The following is a 17,406-nucleotide window of genomic DNA, read 5'->3' as shown; positions in this document are numbered from 1 at the left end:
TTCTAGTGTATGTAAAGGCAGATGAATCGGTGCTTTGTGGTCGAGTCACAGGGGAATAGTGCCCACCCTGCTGGCTCCTCGCACCGCTTGCTGCTATGTTCTCACACATGGTAAGTGAGCCAGATGTGATACAAGTAGAGTTCATGCCACAAGAAGAGTCATACAGTGACAGATGCTCATGAACTGGGATGTTTGATGCATTTGTGGAAAGAAGAGACAAAGGAGCTGCAAAATCACAACTGAGGCTTCAAAATTCATTTTCTCATTAGTCAGCCTTATATGGTCCCACAGTACCCTAGAAATAAAAACGGAAGCCTATTTTCTGCTGTGTCTTCCTGTTAAACAGCAAACCTGCAGAAAGTAAGCAAAATGTGTCATATTTGAGTGGGCTGCTCTCATAACATCCACAAGTTTACCCTCACGTCACTTCTAGTGCGATCAGATGCCTCCTCAAATAGATCAACCCTGGAGTTCCAACTGATCCCTGTCGGCCTGCGTGTGCGTGTGCGTGTGTGTGTGTGTGTGCGTGTGTGTGCGTGTGCGTGTGTGTGAGAGAGTGTGTGTCAAACGGGGGTGCGGTAAGGGGAAGAAAGAAGGTTTGTGGAGGCGTGGTCCTGTGCGTTGCGCGTTGCTAAGCGCAAATTTGGCATATAAGCGCCAAATGAGCAGCGGACCCTTGCAGCCTGACGCGCACAGAGCGAGCTGAGGAATTCAACAGGTACATAGAGACATTTCTGAGCTCTCAGTTTTTTTTTCTCTCTCTCTCTGACAGTCCCAGCGTGGATGTACTGCCTGGAAGAAAACCGAGTGCCTGCACACATTGTGTGTGATGGATGTTATTAGAGACTGTGTGGATTGGAAAGCTCTCACTCTGCATTAATTTGAAAAACGGAATATTTTTACCCAAGAGGTATTTTGATCGGTGAAGCGGAATTGAAAGGTACAATTGCATTTTTCTTTATACTCAGTAATAATTACTGTGATAAAATTAAGAATCTGTGTGCGTCCTAACTTAAAATCTATCTCCTATATTTAAATGATCCTATGATGGAGTCATTATTCTATGCACTCAGTCATTAGAAGAAGTCTTTAAAGAAAACGATTTTTTTTTCTTGAATGCATTAGTAAAAGAAAACGAGTGTGATTTCATTTCATACAATTTTGTTAGTGTAATGCTGAAACTCTTTTCCTGCAATGCATGATAGCACAGAGTACTTTACGCATGCGCGCTAAATCTCGTGCGCTCTAACACAACGTGTGAAAAGTCCGTTTACACTGGTCCTTCTGTGCGTCGTGATGCAGTGACCTGCAGATGCACTCAGACCGCTGAAAGCTGTATTAGCTTTACTGTTTGAAGGGAAGTTCCCTATAATTACTGCATTATTAAACAGAGACAGAGGACAGATTCAAGGTAACTTTGGGCTCCTATAGAGATGATGACGTGAAGGGAGAAAATTATTGTTCACTTAGGCCTATTTAAATACCAGGTGCAGAGAGTCCACTGTTTTTTTTATTTTTAAGATGGCCAAGTAATGAGCTTAAACTGAGCTGTGCATTCCTGCAAAAGCTGCATTGAAATACTTTTATAAATATACTCCTTAAATTTGATTTGTCTTTTTTTTGTTGTTGCAGATAACAGAAAGAAGGCCTACTCCTCATTAAGCAGCAGTACTTTCCCCGTCATGAAGAGGTCTCTTCTTTTCCCGAGCTGGGTTAGAGTGGCGAGCTTGTTCCTGTGTTTGACTCAGACCGTCCTGGCCGTGGTCCTCAACAACTCCACACAACTCGAGTCCATCCTGGACAAGTACAAGGACAAGGACGAGGAGTGGTGGAGGGCCAGGTCGAGAGGGAGGAGGGCCATCAGTGAGGGAGACATGCACCTGATCCTGAACCTGCACAACAAGCTGCGGGGTGAGGTCCACCCTCCTGCCTCCAACATGGAGTACATGGTAGGTGTTGAGGACACTTCTGTCTTTGCTGCAGATGAATCTTAATGTAATCTTAATGGGCCTGTAAGTTAAAGAAGTAGAGTCATTGATATAATCAGATATAAACTATATTCTTGGAGAGTTAAAGTGATGATGTTGCATTAAACTTTTCTTAGACCCCATTGAATCAAACATAGGAAATGAAGGCTCTGTAGCCAAACTAGCCTGCAGCCTGTTATGTGTCTGTACCTTTATTGCCGGCTCAAAGGCTGGACGACATCTTTGCCCCATCATTCTGCCTCCATCAATAAACATTGCAGACGAGGCGTTACTGGAATGTTTATTTCCTGCCTTCAACCAACTCTACATGAGTGACTGAAGTCTGATATAAATTCTGCAGTTAATCTACACATCCAAGTGTAAAGCCTCATTGACACCAAATCAAACTTCGAGCGACAAGATGCTAGCTGGGGGAGTTTACCACTGAGCTTTTTTCCAAGGCTTCTTTCCTGTACAATGACTATGAACAGAGCGCTCTGTGGTGTCTGTAGGATCTGTGCACAATCAACACACAAGTATGCCCTAAATCAGACATATAGGGCTTTCACATATTGCACCAAACCGAGTAAAACATTTCGACCCTTGAAAACTTCCGACTTTTACACGGAATGTTTCATACAGCTCTCTTGTGAATTTTCAGTTTGATCTGATGTGTGAACGCAGTAGGAAATATTCAGGAAAATTCACCGCAAACAAGTGGGAGGGGGTTGGTAACGTTTATGTCCTGTGACCGGTGCACGAGTAAAGACTCTATGCATGTAATGATTGAGATTTTTTTAATTCACCAGTAAGTTTGTCTCCACTCTCTTGTTGATACGGTGATTGTGGCAAACAACAGGAAGCCTTCCATCCTGAGAACCCCCCCCCTCCCCCCCTAGCAAATAAGCTAACAAATACAAATCTGCAAAAGACACTCAGATAACAAAATCCTCAGTCATTATTCAGCAGGGTCGCCAGGATGACATGACCCATTAAAGCTTTAAATTAAGGTTGTCTACATTTTCAATATCCTACTTCAATACTTCTAGGTTCCATGTTTTCAAGAATTCAATATTAGGTGTGGTTATCACATTATGCTATGTTATGGAGACTTTCTGCTTAGTTTATTTTTCATGATTGAAAGTGTCAAAAACTACAGAAGGTTTAAAAAAAGTCTATTGTAGGAGAGGAATCAATTCAACATTCAGTTTCACTCTGTCTAAATTGCAGTACATTTCCTGGCAACTTTAAGTTATTGAACACACGAAATTACCCAATATTGAGCGCCTAGGACTTCATATTTTGTTTCCGTGGTATCGAAACAGGTACCGATTTACAACTTTGATTTCGACAAGTATCGTCTCAAAGTTTAAAAGAGAGAGTAAAAAATGCAAACAAAATCTACATTATTCCTGCCCATCAAGGGTCCCTTCCTCCTTTTGGGCCCTTCGTAGTCAGTCCGACTTTACGCCCCACTACTACGCCCATGCCACCAGGTCTGAGAGCTGGTGACCTTCCTGACTCTGCCAGTTTTGCTCTGTCAGCTAAAGACAGCAGAGTTGTAAAGAAAGAAAAACAGTGGGAACGACATCTGCAAGCCAAATCCCCAAACTGGCCAGCTCCAGCTCCTGCTCCTGCATGCCCGCCCTCACTGACCCTGGCTCTTATCCAGCTTTAACCCCCGCAGTGTTGTCCTCCACTCTACCTCAACCCTCCTTCCCTCCCTCCCTCTCTTCCTGCCCTGCTATCTCCTCCATTTCTCCTCCTGTAGACTCGTTTCCCCTGCTTTGCCTTCCTTTCACTCATTCCCTTTGCCTCCTCTCTCCCCATCCATCGCAGCTCACTCAAAAACCCTGACCGGGGGGAGGGGGGTGGCTGATGTTGTCTTTTATTTGATCCTCCACACATCTCATTTTGGGTGCCACAGCAGTGAATCTATTTCAAACATGTCAGGCCTGGCTGTTTGATGTGAGGGGCACAGTGGTGTAAATGTATGTTATGTACACTAATCCAGTGTTTCTTTAGCAAGGGATACTATTACTGATGATAATGATGTGGGAAGGTCGGGACTAAGTATTTGGTTTTCAGATTGCAGGATTTGGAGGCCAAAGGGGCTACACTTCATTGCAGGGTTTCAAAAGCCATTCAGCAAAGGCCTTTAAGCAACTGTTGTGCCTGAAAGCATTTCACTTTTTGCACAGGAAATGTAGAGAAGAAGACAAAGCACTTTCTACATTGTAGATGCATAATTTGAACTGAAAAAATGCATTTCTTTTACTTATCTGCTCGTATAGAGGTGGTCCTTTTTCTGTATTTTGGGTACTTAATGCTTCTAGGAATGCAAAAGGAGATTGGTAGATTTTTCTGTGACCTCTCTCCAAAGCCTGGCGGGCAGTCCATCTTCCTCTGTGCTGGATAATTGAGAGTGAAGAATAATAAGAACTCGGGGGAGAATAATGAGCTGGCAGACATCATTAGTTTCCGCCGTAGATTGTTTTTTTTTAATGACAAAGCTTTGCACTGAACCTCAGTCTCATTATAACCTGTGAAAATAGTGACAGATGGGCCGTGCAGGTGGGCAAGTTCACCTATAAGCAGAGTTGAGGTTTCAGGATGCTTCAAACTAATTCCTTTTACAAAGTCTGAACAGGTTGAAATGCAGAAGTCATTTTACATCCTTCAAGTAGTCACACTCAAGGGTCTGATAAAAACGTTGCTTCTATAATGTAGAATTCTTCAGAGGTGTATATGGTGTCACACTTGTGGTGTATTCACACATGCACAAAACTTCTGATGATTTCCTGATTTTTTTTGGATGAGATCCATGCGTGAACACATAAAGACAAATTTTAACTAGATTCTTTTTCTGCATGCCCCCTCGTAAAAGATGAGCTGATGTGAAAACAGAGCAGGAAAATTTCCCCTTGAGCATGTGAGGTAATAATGTCTTTATCAAGCAACCATTGCCAGCCGGTGCGATCATCAGACACATGTTCAAGCAGCTTCTTACTCTTCCTACTGTGCTCACCAATATGTTATTTTCTAGTCCCTCTTTGTTACTGAGCATACAATCCAATCACACGTAGCATTGACATAAAGGCAACAACTGTCATTATTGGCTATGTCCCAATCAGGGGCTGCAATCTTTCAGAAGGCGCATTCGAACACTGATTAAGTCAAAGTAGCGTGTCAAAGTCTGTCCCATTCAAAGGATGGGTTGTGTGGCACCAATCATGTTGCGTATTTGGTCAGAAGACTTTCGAGATGAGCTCCTCCAGAGGCCTCCTCTCTCCTCGATCTTCATCTCCTACAGGGTATTTGAGGAATCGTGGTTGGTCGAGGAGAGAGGATGCAAGGATGCAAAAAATTAGTGCAATGAAAAGCACCCTACGTCTTTATTCACTCCTGCTTTCCTAGCTCTAATCTCTGAACGTATTAGTGATTTTTAGTATTAGGCCCCGTGTCCACCTAGCCTTTATTTCCGGGCAGAAAAGCGCTGGCTGTGCGCTCAGGAGTGTTTGCATGATGCATTTGTGCGCTGAGAAGAAAAGCGCTGCCGACCGTCCTGTCTCTATGGCAACAGTCTGTTGACAAATGCCGCTGTATGACCGACCCTGCTCCGTTACTGTTTACTGCGTGTTTTATATTTGAGAACGTTTTTTAACCCTGTCAGACATGAAGCAAAGAGGATGTGGGAACAAGACACGGCAAAACGACAGGGAATATCATACATTTGGAAAAGAGCGCCGGTGACGTCAACAGCGGCTTTCTGAAAAGTTGAACAGAGTTGAAAAGACGCTGGACACTGCGCTTTTTCTAAAGGCGGCCACCTGCTGCTGCGAACGCTCTCTCCTCATTGAAAACAATTGAAAAAGCCACTGGCGCTCAGAAAAAAACGCTTGGTGGACACGGGGACCTATGCTACCACCAGTGTAGCTCTTTGCCTTATTCTAACATAGTGCTGTTGATGGTCTGAAGGTTAAAGTTAGTAAAGGCAACAAAAAATAATTTAAATGTTTTCCATTCATTTATACTGCTGAGAGAACGATCTTTATCTTAAAGTTTAACATGTAAAATTACCTAAATTGGAATGAAAAGTATTCTAACAAAAACCACATAAAGTTGTGATCATGGAAATATGTAGTATCACATGGCAACCAGGCCGGAGGTTAGAGCAAAAAAAATCACTGCAGTGTTTATATCCGAGGCCACATCTGGATTATAGCCAAAGAAGTAAAGAGTGAAAATATCACTTTCTCAGTCAGGCCTGAACAGTAAGCAGCACCACAGTGAGTGGGCAACAGTGGGCACAGTGTGTTGGTCTTACCCAACATATGGAACTTATTATGGTGGTCAATCAGAGCAGTTACAACCCCACACTGGAGCATTATCCTATTAGTTTTGACGTGTGATAGCCGTAATGCAACCAAACAGAATGCCAACAGCAGAGCACACTGCGTCTTTTCTTCTCCATCCCCAACAAAGTCAACTTCAAATTACCTTTGCTGCACAGTTTAAATAGCTCCAACCTACAATCGTGGTGTGTTTGTTCTTCTTGGTTCAAAACAAGAGGTGTGGAAATGGTTTTAAAGGTATTTTCAAGTTGAGTTTTTACATTAGAGAAGAATCGATGCTCCCTATTTTGCTCATGTTTCTCCCTCTGCTTGTTTTATGAGACCAACACTTACTGGAAACAAGCTATGAAACAACCACATTGGATAGTAGCACAAAGCTGTAAGTCGATGTGGTGTCGGTGATACCTCTCTGTCTCCTTCCTCTCTCATGTATGTGTCTGTGTGTAAGAGAGTGGACGTGTGTGTTTAATAGGAGAGGCCTAGTTTTGACTATACTGTGTTAAATTTGCAAGAGGAATGCCTTCAGCCACGGCGCTTAACAGAAAGGAGCGCAGGTTCATCTTTAAGGTTCACTATGCTTGGAGTATGAGAGCTTACTTTACAGATTAGTTTCAGTGATATTCACGGTCGTTTAGACTTCTTCAGGGAGGATGACGAGATATCTGAAAAAATGTAATGAGTAGCAATCAAAGCCACAACTTCGCTAAGTGGCCACTTAGCCCACTTCAATCATGAGAGCAATCCAGAGTGGAGTTACAGGTCTGCAAACATCTGTCACAGGCAAAGCTGCTCTGGAAAAAAAGCTCCCTGAGTTTAACTTGGAGCTAAAGAGAGATGTAATATGACCAAATGCTACAGCAGAGAGCAGACAACTGGAAAACACATTAGATTCTCACCTGAAACGACCTTCAGTAATGCCCTCCTAAGGATAGATATATAAATCCACCAATCAATCAGTTATACTATAAACAATGCTTTAAACTATGCATACACATACTCAGGATGGTTGCCATGCCTTCAACATCTGTTTGATGTGTCACTGTCACTGCATAGAGACATGTCCGTCAAAATATCTGGGACAGATCAGTTCCATTGAAGTGGACGTTGAAACCTGAAAACTAATTGAAACACGATCTGTGTTTCAGTTCAATGGGTGGTCCTGTAAACTGGTGAAGTTTGAATGGATGCTTCTACAGCTGCGTTTGTATTTAACCATTTGTTGGCTCTCCGATTGGTCCACTACCAATCAGAGAGACCCCTCTCCTAGTTGCTGGGCTACTTCCGGTCAGACAAAATTTTCTCTGGAATTGTGACTTTTATTTTGTTTCTACAACATGATTAAAAGGTTTTCTTGGGGTTTCTGCAGACTGACTCCATATCCACATCGTAATCACAGACTTATTTTTTCTGGATGGATCCGCAGCATTTAGCACAGATTGATATTGTTGTGATTTTTAACACATCTTGCACATCAATTTGAACTGCGTATTAAAGGATATGTTGCCAACATTCAGAGGATATTTCAGACCCCTGGTTCCAGAAATGGTCACTGATGGAGTCAAGAGGTAAGTCAGTGGATTGAAGACAGCTAGCAACTGCAGGAGGAAAGCTAATATTAGCCTCTTCACTATCATCAGACATAGATGACATTTTAAACAGTTTTTTCTAGGTCTTATTATGTTATGCTCATATAGCCTACGTGCAAGTACACGTTGCATTTATTCAAAATACAAATACAATGACTTGTGAGTCAAATCACTTTAAACAAAGTGTCTTTTATGTTGTTCTGTTTGTGTGTACTCTCTCCAGGTTTGGGATTATGAGTTAGAGAGGAGTGCAGAGCACTGGGCTCATACCTGCCGATGGGAACATGGACCGAGCCACATGTTGACACAAATAGGCCAAAACCTCGGAGCTCACTGGGGCAGGTGTGTATGCACAAAGATTCTTAACGCATTCAATCCATAACAATTTAAACCCTAAAATCAATATCTGTCTCTTATGAAGGACTGAGTACTGTCCTTCAGTAAGTACGTACTATTATATTTCTGTTTTATTGTAACACCTCTGATCATTACCATCTTTAGCAACACCAGGAAGCTTCCTTTACAACCTCACACAGCAGACAGATACAGGAAACAATCAGCTGGTGAAGCTAGTGAAGGCAGGTAGGGAAAAGAGGTCTAAAAGGAAAGAGAAAATTGAACCTACAGAACGCAGGTGGGAAAAAGTCAATGAACCTTTAAAGAACATGAGCCCTATGGTACGCCTGGCCCAAGTGTCTTGGTGCACAGCGCAGGTGTCTTTCCTGTTTTTCAACAGACACAGTTTTCATATTTACACCCAGCACTCGCATTGTTTTAGAAGCAAATGGAATTGCACACACGTTAGCGCCCAGCGGTGTGTTTTTAGGCTGCCTAAAAATTACATTGGATGAGATTGCACATATTTTTTGTTTGCATTATAATAAAATGATATGAGTATAATAGCTTTTCTTGAATCTCAGGGACCGCCCCCCTACCTTTCATGTCCAGGCGTGGTATGATGAGGTGAGGCACTACAGCTACCCCTACTCCCAGGAGTGTAACCCACACTGCCCGTTCAGATGTTCAGGACCAGTTTGTACTCACTACACTCAGGTAAGAGCTTCATGTCTCTCTTTAAAAGGTGACTTTAGGGTCTTTAATTCCATTTTATTTTCTGATTTTATTTCCAGTTGGTGTGGGCGACAAGCAATCGCGTCGGCTGTGCCATCAACGTGTGTTACAACATGAACGTGTGGGGAATGATCTGGGCCAAAGCTGTCTATCTGGTCTGCAACTACTCCCCACCGTAAGACTTGACTCATAATAAAACCCACCCTGGATATAACAGAACCAGGCTAAAGTCCTCAGGGTATAAAGCTCATAATAAGATTCTACCTTCAGTCACCGCACACAGAAAATACAAAATATTGAGCTCAAAGAGGAATTTCATTGATTCTACATATCAGAGGCTGTTCACAGGTCGTAGGAAGTACAGCTGTTAACAGTTCTGTGACTCCACAGTGAACATTGTCAAGTTTAATTAATGTCTTAAAGCAATGTGGCTTGAGTCAACAAATCTTAGGACAGAAGACCAGAAGTGGCACCCATATCTGCACCAAATTCCATCCATTTTTTTGTTTCGATTATGAAACAAGTTGCCACTCTTTTAAAAAAAAAGAAAAAAGGTGGGGGGTGGGAGCTTTTAGCCGAAAATCGATAGGGCAGTGAATAAAGTAAGAAACTGGGGAGAGAGTGGGTAATGATATGGAGGAAGGGAGTTGCAGGTACTGTAGGATTAAAATCCAGGTTACCCGCCGAGTGCACTATAGCCTCCTTACATGGGGCGCAACGTAACCTCTATGCCAACCGAGGCCTCCCACAAGTTGTCACTCTCAATACAACAGTTTGGCCCCACACTGCAAAATATGTAGACCGAACCTCCCCAGCACCAGTTTTTGCAAGAACAGGGCTCATGTGCTGGAAAAAAAAGGCATTAATAAATATGAAACATCTGGGCTAAGCTTTAAAGTAAAAAAAAATAGTCAGCAATAGCAAATAAAGTTTTTCTGTTATATGGTTCTGGTAGAAAAGTTCTGACTTATTTGTGACATTATCTTAACAATCTATCTATAACAACACTGTTTTCTAAACATTAACAAAATAATTTCTTTCACGAGATCAAAATAAATTAACTCTTCATGGGTTAACCAGAATTGTTATTCCAAAATAATAAGATAATGTGAAGATCTTGAGAAAACAACTGAAATGTATCACAGTGTCCATTAAGGGCTTCTGCACATTTTTTTTTTTACCTAAACCCTCTAATATTGTTTATCTTGAAACACATTTTTTTTTCTTTTTTAACCATGACATTATTTTTTTCCAGGGGTAACTGGTGGGGTCATGCTCCATACAAATATGGAGCTCCTTGTTCTGCTTGTCCAGCGAGCTACGCTGGAGGCTGCCGGGACAATCTCTGCTACAAAGGTAGGTTTGGGACAGAGCTGTTGTTTTTCTGGCATCCTGTGTCTTCCTGCATTTCCTTTGAACCTCTCAAAAGCCCTTTTCACACATGCACTCCTGAACATTTCTAGAAAATTCTGCGTATCCAAGGAGGCCAGACGTGATGTAAAAAGAATGATGCTGAATTGACAGCGGACGAAGCAACCGAGTGTGATGCTTTGATCACAGTGCTGTGTGCAGTTCATCATATTCATGGTATCAATGAAAGAGCGGAGAAGAACATTCTGGTGAACAGAGAGGAAAATTATGCTGTCTCATTACGAGATCACACTCTCCGTGATGGTCATGAGACATAAACGTCATCACCCCATCCACCTTGTTGGTCTATGAGGAAAAGGCGTAACAACACCATGCGTGTTTTATGACAGTGCAATTGCACCCAGAAACCTGGTGGGCACCAAAGCGCACCAAACTGAATTCCTGCACATTGTGGCTTTAAATGGGGGTGAAAAAATTGGACCATTTAAGCTCAACTTGGAAATTTCTGGAAATGTTCTTTTATAGTTTTATATATGTGTAAAAACACTTAGGTCTTAATAGTGTCAACTCATTAAACTCTTTTATAAGCCCAGTGTCGTTTTTCTGTTTCTACATTTCCATATTAATCTACCGGCGTAATCCCCACCTTGTTTGAACATAGAACAAGCAGCTAGTAAATAAACACACTGACAATCTGGTATCCATGTTTTCAGACGGGGGCGTTGAAAGGCGCCCAGCTCCTGAGACCGAGGAGACGAATTTCATCGAACCGGAGCCTGAACCAGTGAGGGACAGCGAGCCTGAACCACGAGCTCAGACACCAGACCCCTCCCCCAATGAAAACCTGGACAGAAACAGGATGGTCAGCACAGAACAGATGTGTAAGCACTGCTTTCATAATATTTCATGTCTCTGAATGGTGGGGTCGTGAGAGTTCATTATAAGTACTGTGTTTGTTATTTTAGGCCAACAGGTGGAGTGTGAGACTAAGCTGAGAGATCAGTGCAAGGGAACCACCTGTAACAGGTACACGTTGAGGATTGTGGTTCTTTATTTAAACTCTAGGAAACCTTTAATGTACCAGGATGAGTGGAAAGCTTTTGTTAATTTTTTGTTTCTGTCCATAGATACGAGTGTCCACCCGGCTGCCTGGACAGCCCTGGAAAAGTAGTCGGGACCGGATATTACGACATGGTATTGTGACTCTTTAATAATGAATAGGGCTGGGAATCTTTGGGTGTCTCAATTTGATTCATGGGTTTATGATTCAATTCAGAATCGATTTCTGATTCAAAACCATTCTGGATTTATTGATCCATGGATTCAAAGTCTATTTATGAATGAGTACATACTTCAGGATCTACTCCAGTCATCTGTGAGACTGGCTGAATTTCTTGTTGCTCTCTTTGGCATTCTACTGAGTTAAAGAGCTAGCATTAGCCCTTAGCAGGAAGTGACTGATTAGCCCAAAAAAACAAAACAAAAACAAAAAAAACGATTTTTGGAAGTTATGAATCGATTTTAAATCTTAGAAGAGAAGAATCTCGATTTTTACATAAAACGATTTATTTCCCCCTCTAATAATGAGCATTTTCATTTTTAGAGAAATGTTAGTGGAAGACAACATCCGCACACCCAGAGGTGCTGTTTGTCAATAGGCAAGGCAGGCAACTGCTTTGGGACCCAGGACAGTGGGGGCCCACCAACGGCTGACAAATGTTAAACCCCAGCATTGCCTCAAAATTAGCAAATTTTGCAATGACAGCAGGGGGGCCCCATCTTACAGTACTCACTCTCAATGCCCTGCTAAGCGTTGCATGCATTACTGCTGTGAAAACTAAAATGTGTCAATGAAGGAAAATGAAGATGAATTATCTGTCTGGGAGTGAAAAGAAAGAGGAAAATAATAATTAACGCTGGTTGGAGGTTGTCGCAATTAATTTTTGCCTAGGGCCCCAACAGACCCTAGAATCGCTCACAAGAAGCTGCTTTAATGAGAATTATCACCACTTGCAGCGTTTTGGGCCCTAGCCCTTCATGCTGCCTCTCAGTTGATGGTTCTATAGTGTATTTGGATGTATTTTTCCATTTGCTGTGGGTTCAATGTTTACATGACATTACATTTTTCTCTAGACTTGTGTGACACATTGCTGTTATATTTTTTAAATGAAGGGCGCGGGCCTGAAACGTTACATGTGGTCATCATTTTCCATTAATTATTTATTAGAGCAGCTTCTCCTATGTGCAGACTTCATCTTCCTCTGTCTTTGGATTTGTTTTTTGTCCAGCACCCAGTCCTCAACTATTCAGATGTGCTTGCTGTTTGATATTTTTAGATAAATATTTGTAGGCATAAAAACGTCATGTCTCCTTTAAACTACACTCTGCTGTAAATGAACGTCTAGTGTTTATCTCTTACTGCAGCAATCCAGCGTGTGTGCAGCTGCTTTACACTCAGGTGTTATTGACAACAATGGAGGGTGGCTGGATGTGACCAGACTGGGCAGAAAACAACAATTCACCAAGTCATACAAGAATGGTATTCAGTCACTTGGGTATGAATCAGGCTCTGTTTTAAAGTTTGTTTCATTATAACGGTCTATGAGTATTACTCTAACTCCTTTTTCTGGGGGGTTGTTAAGCTACTGATGCACAGACCTCAACTTTATACATTTTTCTTTCACCTCACAGGAAAAACAGGAGCGCAAATTCCTTCAAAGTAGAAACAGTACCTGGTAAGTGACATCTAGTGGTTTTCCCACTGTGCATAAAGATACAGCATCATGTTGTCTGCATACAGAAAACCCTAAAGGTACATTTTCTCTCCCAGTAAAGGCAGTACTGTGTGATACCACCGTTGCAACGTTCTGCCCATTCAAGAAACCTGTACGACATTGTCCCAGGTGAGGTTCAGTCACCACAAAATGTATATGAGCCACAGATTGTACAGGAAATGTATGACAACCATTTGTCTCTGTGATCTTCCAAAATAGGTTACGATATATACCCACCGCTGGCTATCTAGCTAACCTTTCATAAGCATCATTGATGTGAGACTATCTTTAAGATATTTTTATATGTGATGTGAATATCTGAAGTTATATTTCTAAAAAAAAATAACATGTTCTTTATCTCTGCTTTGATCGTTTTAACTTTTACATTAAAATCTTAAAAAGAAACATGAATATTCAAATGGAAAAATGATAGTTTGCCAGAAGATGCTGGTTTGAAAATGTACTATTATAGAGCAGGGCTGCCCTCGGCCAAAGTGGGGAATTTTCTGTGGCTTACGTCCATCAGCTGGGTAACGTGAATTGGATGCCTCATGTTAATTAATTGGCATATCAAAACGATCAAAACAAAAGTGGAATTGTTCCGGAATTACAGAGCAAACAGCTCAGTCAAAGTGCAGGAAACGCTGGATGTTAATTACCTAAGTAATATTTCTCATACTGCAGACAACTGCCTGATGTGAAAAAAAAAACACTTCTGCAAATATGAGGCCTATATAGATGATGAGGCCCTACCAGACATGGGAGTAGGTCACACATGTAAAAGTCACAAGCAAGTCTCAAGTCTCAACATTCAAGTCTCAAGCAAGTTGCAAGTCACTGTGGTGAGAATCAAGCAAGTCAAGTCAAGTCATACAAAATTCCCAGTTTCCACATGAAATCAGTTAAGAAAGCGGTCATCTTTAAGTTGTTTTTATTAATATTAGTTTAATAATGTGGTACACCTGATACCCTTCTGTTTCTTGTACTACAATTAGCTGTAGCTTTAAGTGATGTGTTTTTTTTCTTTCAGGCTTTATTGTCCCAGGAACTGCTTACGGGACAGTCGAGCTCGAGTCATTGGGACAAACTACTTCTCAGATGTGAGTTCTAACATCGATGTTGTTGTTTTTTTTACAAAGACATTTGACCTTACGTACATGGGGTGTAAAACCTAACCGCTAAGTCAATCGCCGCCATCTTCTTCCAAATTTTTATTTGACTGGTTTGATGCAACACTTATATACAAAATATTTGAATATCTATTTTTTCCCCCTCCAGAAATCCAGTATCTGTCGAGCAGCCATTCATGCAGGAGTGATCCAGACTGAGTCAGGAGGGTACCTCGATGTGATGCCTGTGGACAAAAGGAGGCAGTACATTGGCAGTCACCAGAATGGCATCACCTCAGACAGGTATGGTTGAAAAAATGAGATACTAATGAAAGTGATTGTATCTATGGACAGATTAATGTGCATGTTTAAAAAATCTTGCTAGACTGTTATTTTCAGAAAGACTCTTCTCATGTATGTACAGTGTTTTCGGTCAGTATGATGAGGTCATCTCCACGCATATGACATAATCTGCTCCGTCTCTTCCAGCCTGCTGAACCCGACAGCTGGAAAAGCCTTCAGAGTGTTTGCCGTCATCTGAAAAAGCCGCTCTCAAAGGACACAGAACTGTCAGACATGGCCTCTTCACATCCAACAAACCTACTCATTATCATCTCACAACCTGTAATGACCTTTATTGCTACAATAAAATATCCCTCGTTCAACCTCGAAAAAGACACTTAAAGGGTAACATGACTTCACTCAGGGCCGCCCCTCCAAGTCTGGTCATAGTTTAATGAGAGTCTAATATTAGCAAAGGATGACTGGTGAATGATGCTGTTGGATATCATTGGATTACGTCTTTTTTAAATATCCAGAGCTGACCGTAATATTTTCTTTGGACCTCCAGGCATCTTTCACTGACATTATGTCATGACATCATGCTTTTTAATTCTAAAAAGTATACTATGCAACTTTCAGAGTAGATGTCCAGTATACGTCACCTTTTTAGCATCAGTCTCTCAAATAAAAACAAACCGCACCCCATCCTCCTCCTCCTCTCACCCCTCCCTCAGAGTTCTGACTGAGTGCAGCCGTTAGCGGGACTGATCTCCTTCTTGCGTCTTTGAAATATTTCACACCAAACAAGGCATTTTCTTCGTTTTCCTTGAAAAGTACTCTTGCGACGAAGCTCCGCCATTTTGCCTCTTCACACAGCGTCCTTGAGTGGGCAGGGCCGGGGCTGGCTATCTTCCCCAAGGGTGGTGGCAGGGCTTGACGTTAGAGGGAGGGGTTCACGTCTAAAAACATGTATACAATTGTCAGTGTGAACCCTCCCTTGACCGTTGACATATTTGTGCAGTAGGGATCGACTGAAAGAGCAGCAGTATTGACATTTCTGCTAATAAAAAAATAACGTTTAACTCACTGATAAAAGGGCATAAATCCCTCAGGTGGGCGGAGTTTATGACCTATACTGCAGCCAGGCAGCAGGGGGAGCTCTAAATATTAAGGCTTCACTCTAAGCGGGTCTATACAGTCTATGGTGTGAACACAGAGCTAAGAACAACAAATCCAGAGGGTGTTTGACTTTTTTTTTTTTAGAAAGTCATTACTCTGATTTTTTTTTTTACATCTGCTATATTTAAGTTTGAAATGTAGCGTACTATACCTTTAAGATCAGATCGGCCCCTCTTCACCACTCTACGGAGGACCAAACTACAGCTCACTTTGAATGCAATCTGTTTTTTTTTTATAGTGGATAAGCTCAAGAACAGGTGTTAAATATTAACTAGAAAGAATTTCAAATTTGGCATTTTGAAGATAGACCTAATTATCTCTAACTTTGTTTCAGTGGTGAATAAAAGATACGTCACATGAGGAGGAAACTGTTTTTTAACTTTCTGTTCAGCCTGGTCTCGGCCTTCATACATCCTTTCTCTTCTCGCAGTGTTAACACACAGTACAGCAGCGATGCTTGCAGTAAAAACCATGTTGTATATTTGTACATAAAAGTGTAAATAATATTGAACACTATGCTATGAGAAGTTTGCTTCCGTTGCCTTTTTCCATTAACACTTTCAACACTTCAAAGAAGTGGATGCTTAAACTCATTCTGCATGCAAAACTTATATTTATCACTCAAGTGGTTATTTTTTTGTGAAGGTCAAATGACACCATCATTTCAAAGTATTCATGTGTTGTAAATATTGTGTCTGTAACATAGTTACATTAATTCCAAGCTTTTGTTAAAATATTTCTATAAATGGACCCTGGCTGGCCAGGAATGTGCGGGAGACTGACAATTAAAATATTCTGAGGAAAAAGTAACGACCTTGTGACTGCGTATGTTTCATTACTGTCTAAAGCATGTGTGTCCGAAAATCAATCAAATAGTACTCCTGCTTGAGATAAATGTATAGAAAATACATAAATCCTGCAAACCACATGTTACAGGCTGGACTTTGCTGCTCAGTTTTCATGATATATCACATCACACTAGTTTTCAGCTGCACTATTTTAATATCAGCCCTGACCTGGTCCAGGTAGCCTGAAGAATCTGGGCTTTAGCATGTCAACATCATCTCAATTTCAGCTTGGGATCAAACATTCAAGCCAAACGTCTTTCTAGAAAGCTGTGGGTGCTTCCAGGGACTGCAGGGAACACAGAGGAGGAGAAAAAAAAAAGACTGCTGCTTTCAGGTCCAAGAAGCAGATCTTATCAACCAGTGTGCGTTGCATATTCCAAGTTAAGGGCAAAAAAAAGGTGTCAGTTATGTTTAAACTATGGATGTCACAGAGTTTTCCAACCTGAAATAACACTACTCAAATCAGGAGTGCTGATGCTGGATTTGAATAGGGTCAAAACATTTTCTTCCTCACAATAATATAAGTCTTGAAAATGGCTAAATTCCAAAGATCATTGCAGTCATGTCTGGACATGTAGTTTCACCAGCTCGTCCCACACAGTTAGGGTTTTTCATTTTTCTTCTCAGTATGGATCGGTCAACATGATTCTTCTAGGGATGCTACTATTAGTTTATATGCAGAAATCTTTTACCCAACTTTTTATTTTCAAGCAACCTCTCAGTGCACAGAGTTAGCCGATGTTCAAGTGCTCACCCGCTCGCTGTGCCAGCTACCGCACAGACAAAGAACATCTCTGTACCTTGTTGATGCTAATCTCTCTATTTCCTGGGATGCATTTCCGTTCCAGCGAAAAGATGGGCTCA

The 17,406-nt window shown here is 41.5% G+C and overlaps 1 protein-coding gene across 1 annotated transcript; it reads left to right on the top strand.

Moving 5' to 3' along the window:
• The first annotated feature begins 681 nt into the window (after window positions 1–681).
• On the top strand, window positions 682–16,512 carry LOC132978666 (cysteine-rich secretory protein LCCL domain-containing 1-like). The gene is made up of 15 exons (XM_061043921.1): window positions 682–940; window positions 1,633–1,949; window positions 8,132–8,250; window positions 8,829–8,961; window positions 9,039–9,154; window positions 10,235–10,335; window positions 11,064–11,231; window positions 11,316–11,376; window positions 11,478–11,544; window positions 12,775–12,905; window positions 13,042–13,085; window positions 13,181–13,253; window positions 14,155–14,224; window positions 14,403–14,536; window positions 14,723–16,512. The coding sequence occupies exons 2-15, from the start codon at window positions 1,683–1,685 to the stop codon at window positions 14,772–14,774; spliced, it is 1,536 nt and encodes a 511-aa protein (XP_060899904.1). The 5' UTR covers window positions 682–940; window positions 1,633–1,682; the 3' UTR covers window positions 14,775–16,512.
• Window positions 16,513–17,406: the final 894 nt, after the last annotated feature.

The sequence above is a fragment of the Labrus mixtus genome, chromosome 8 (assembly GCF_963584025.1).
Source record: "Labrus mixtus chromosome 8, fLabMix1.1, whole genome shotgun sequence".
Classification (NCBI taxonomy): Eukaryota; Metazoa; Chordata; class Actinopteri; order Labriformes; family Labridae; genus Labrus; species Labrus mixtus.
Note: the sequence above shows the minus strand (reverse complement) of the source record. Positions and strands in the feature narration are given on the sequence as shown.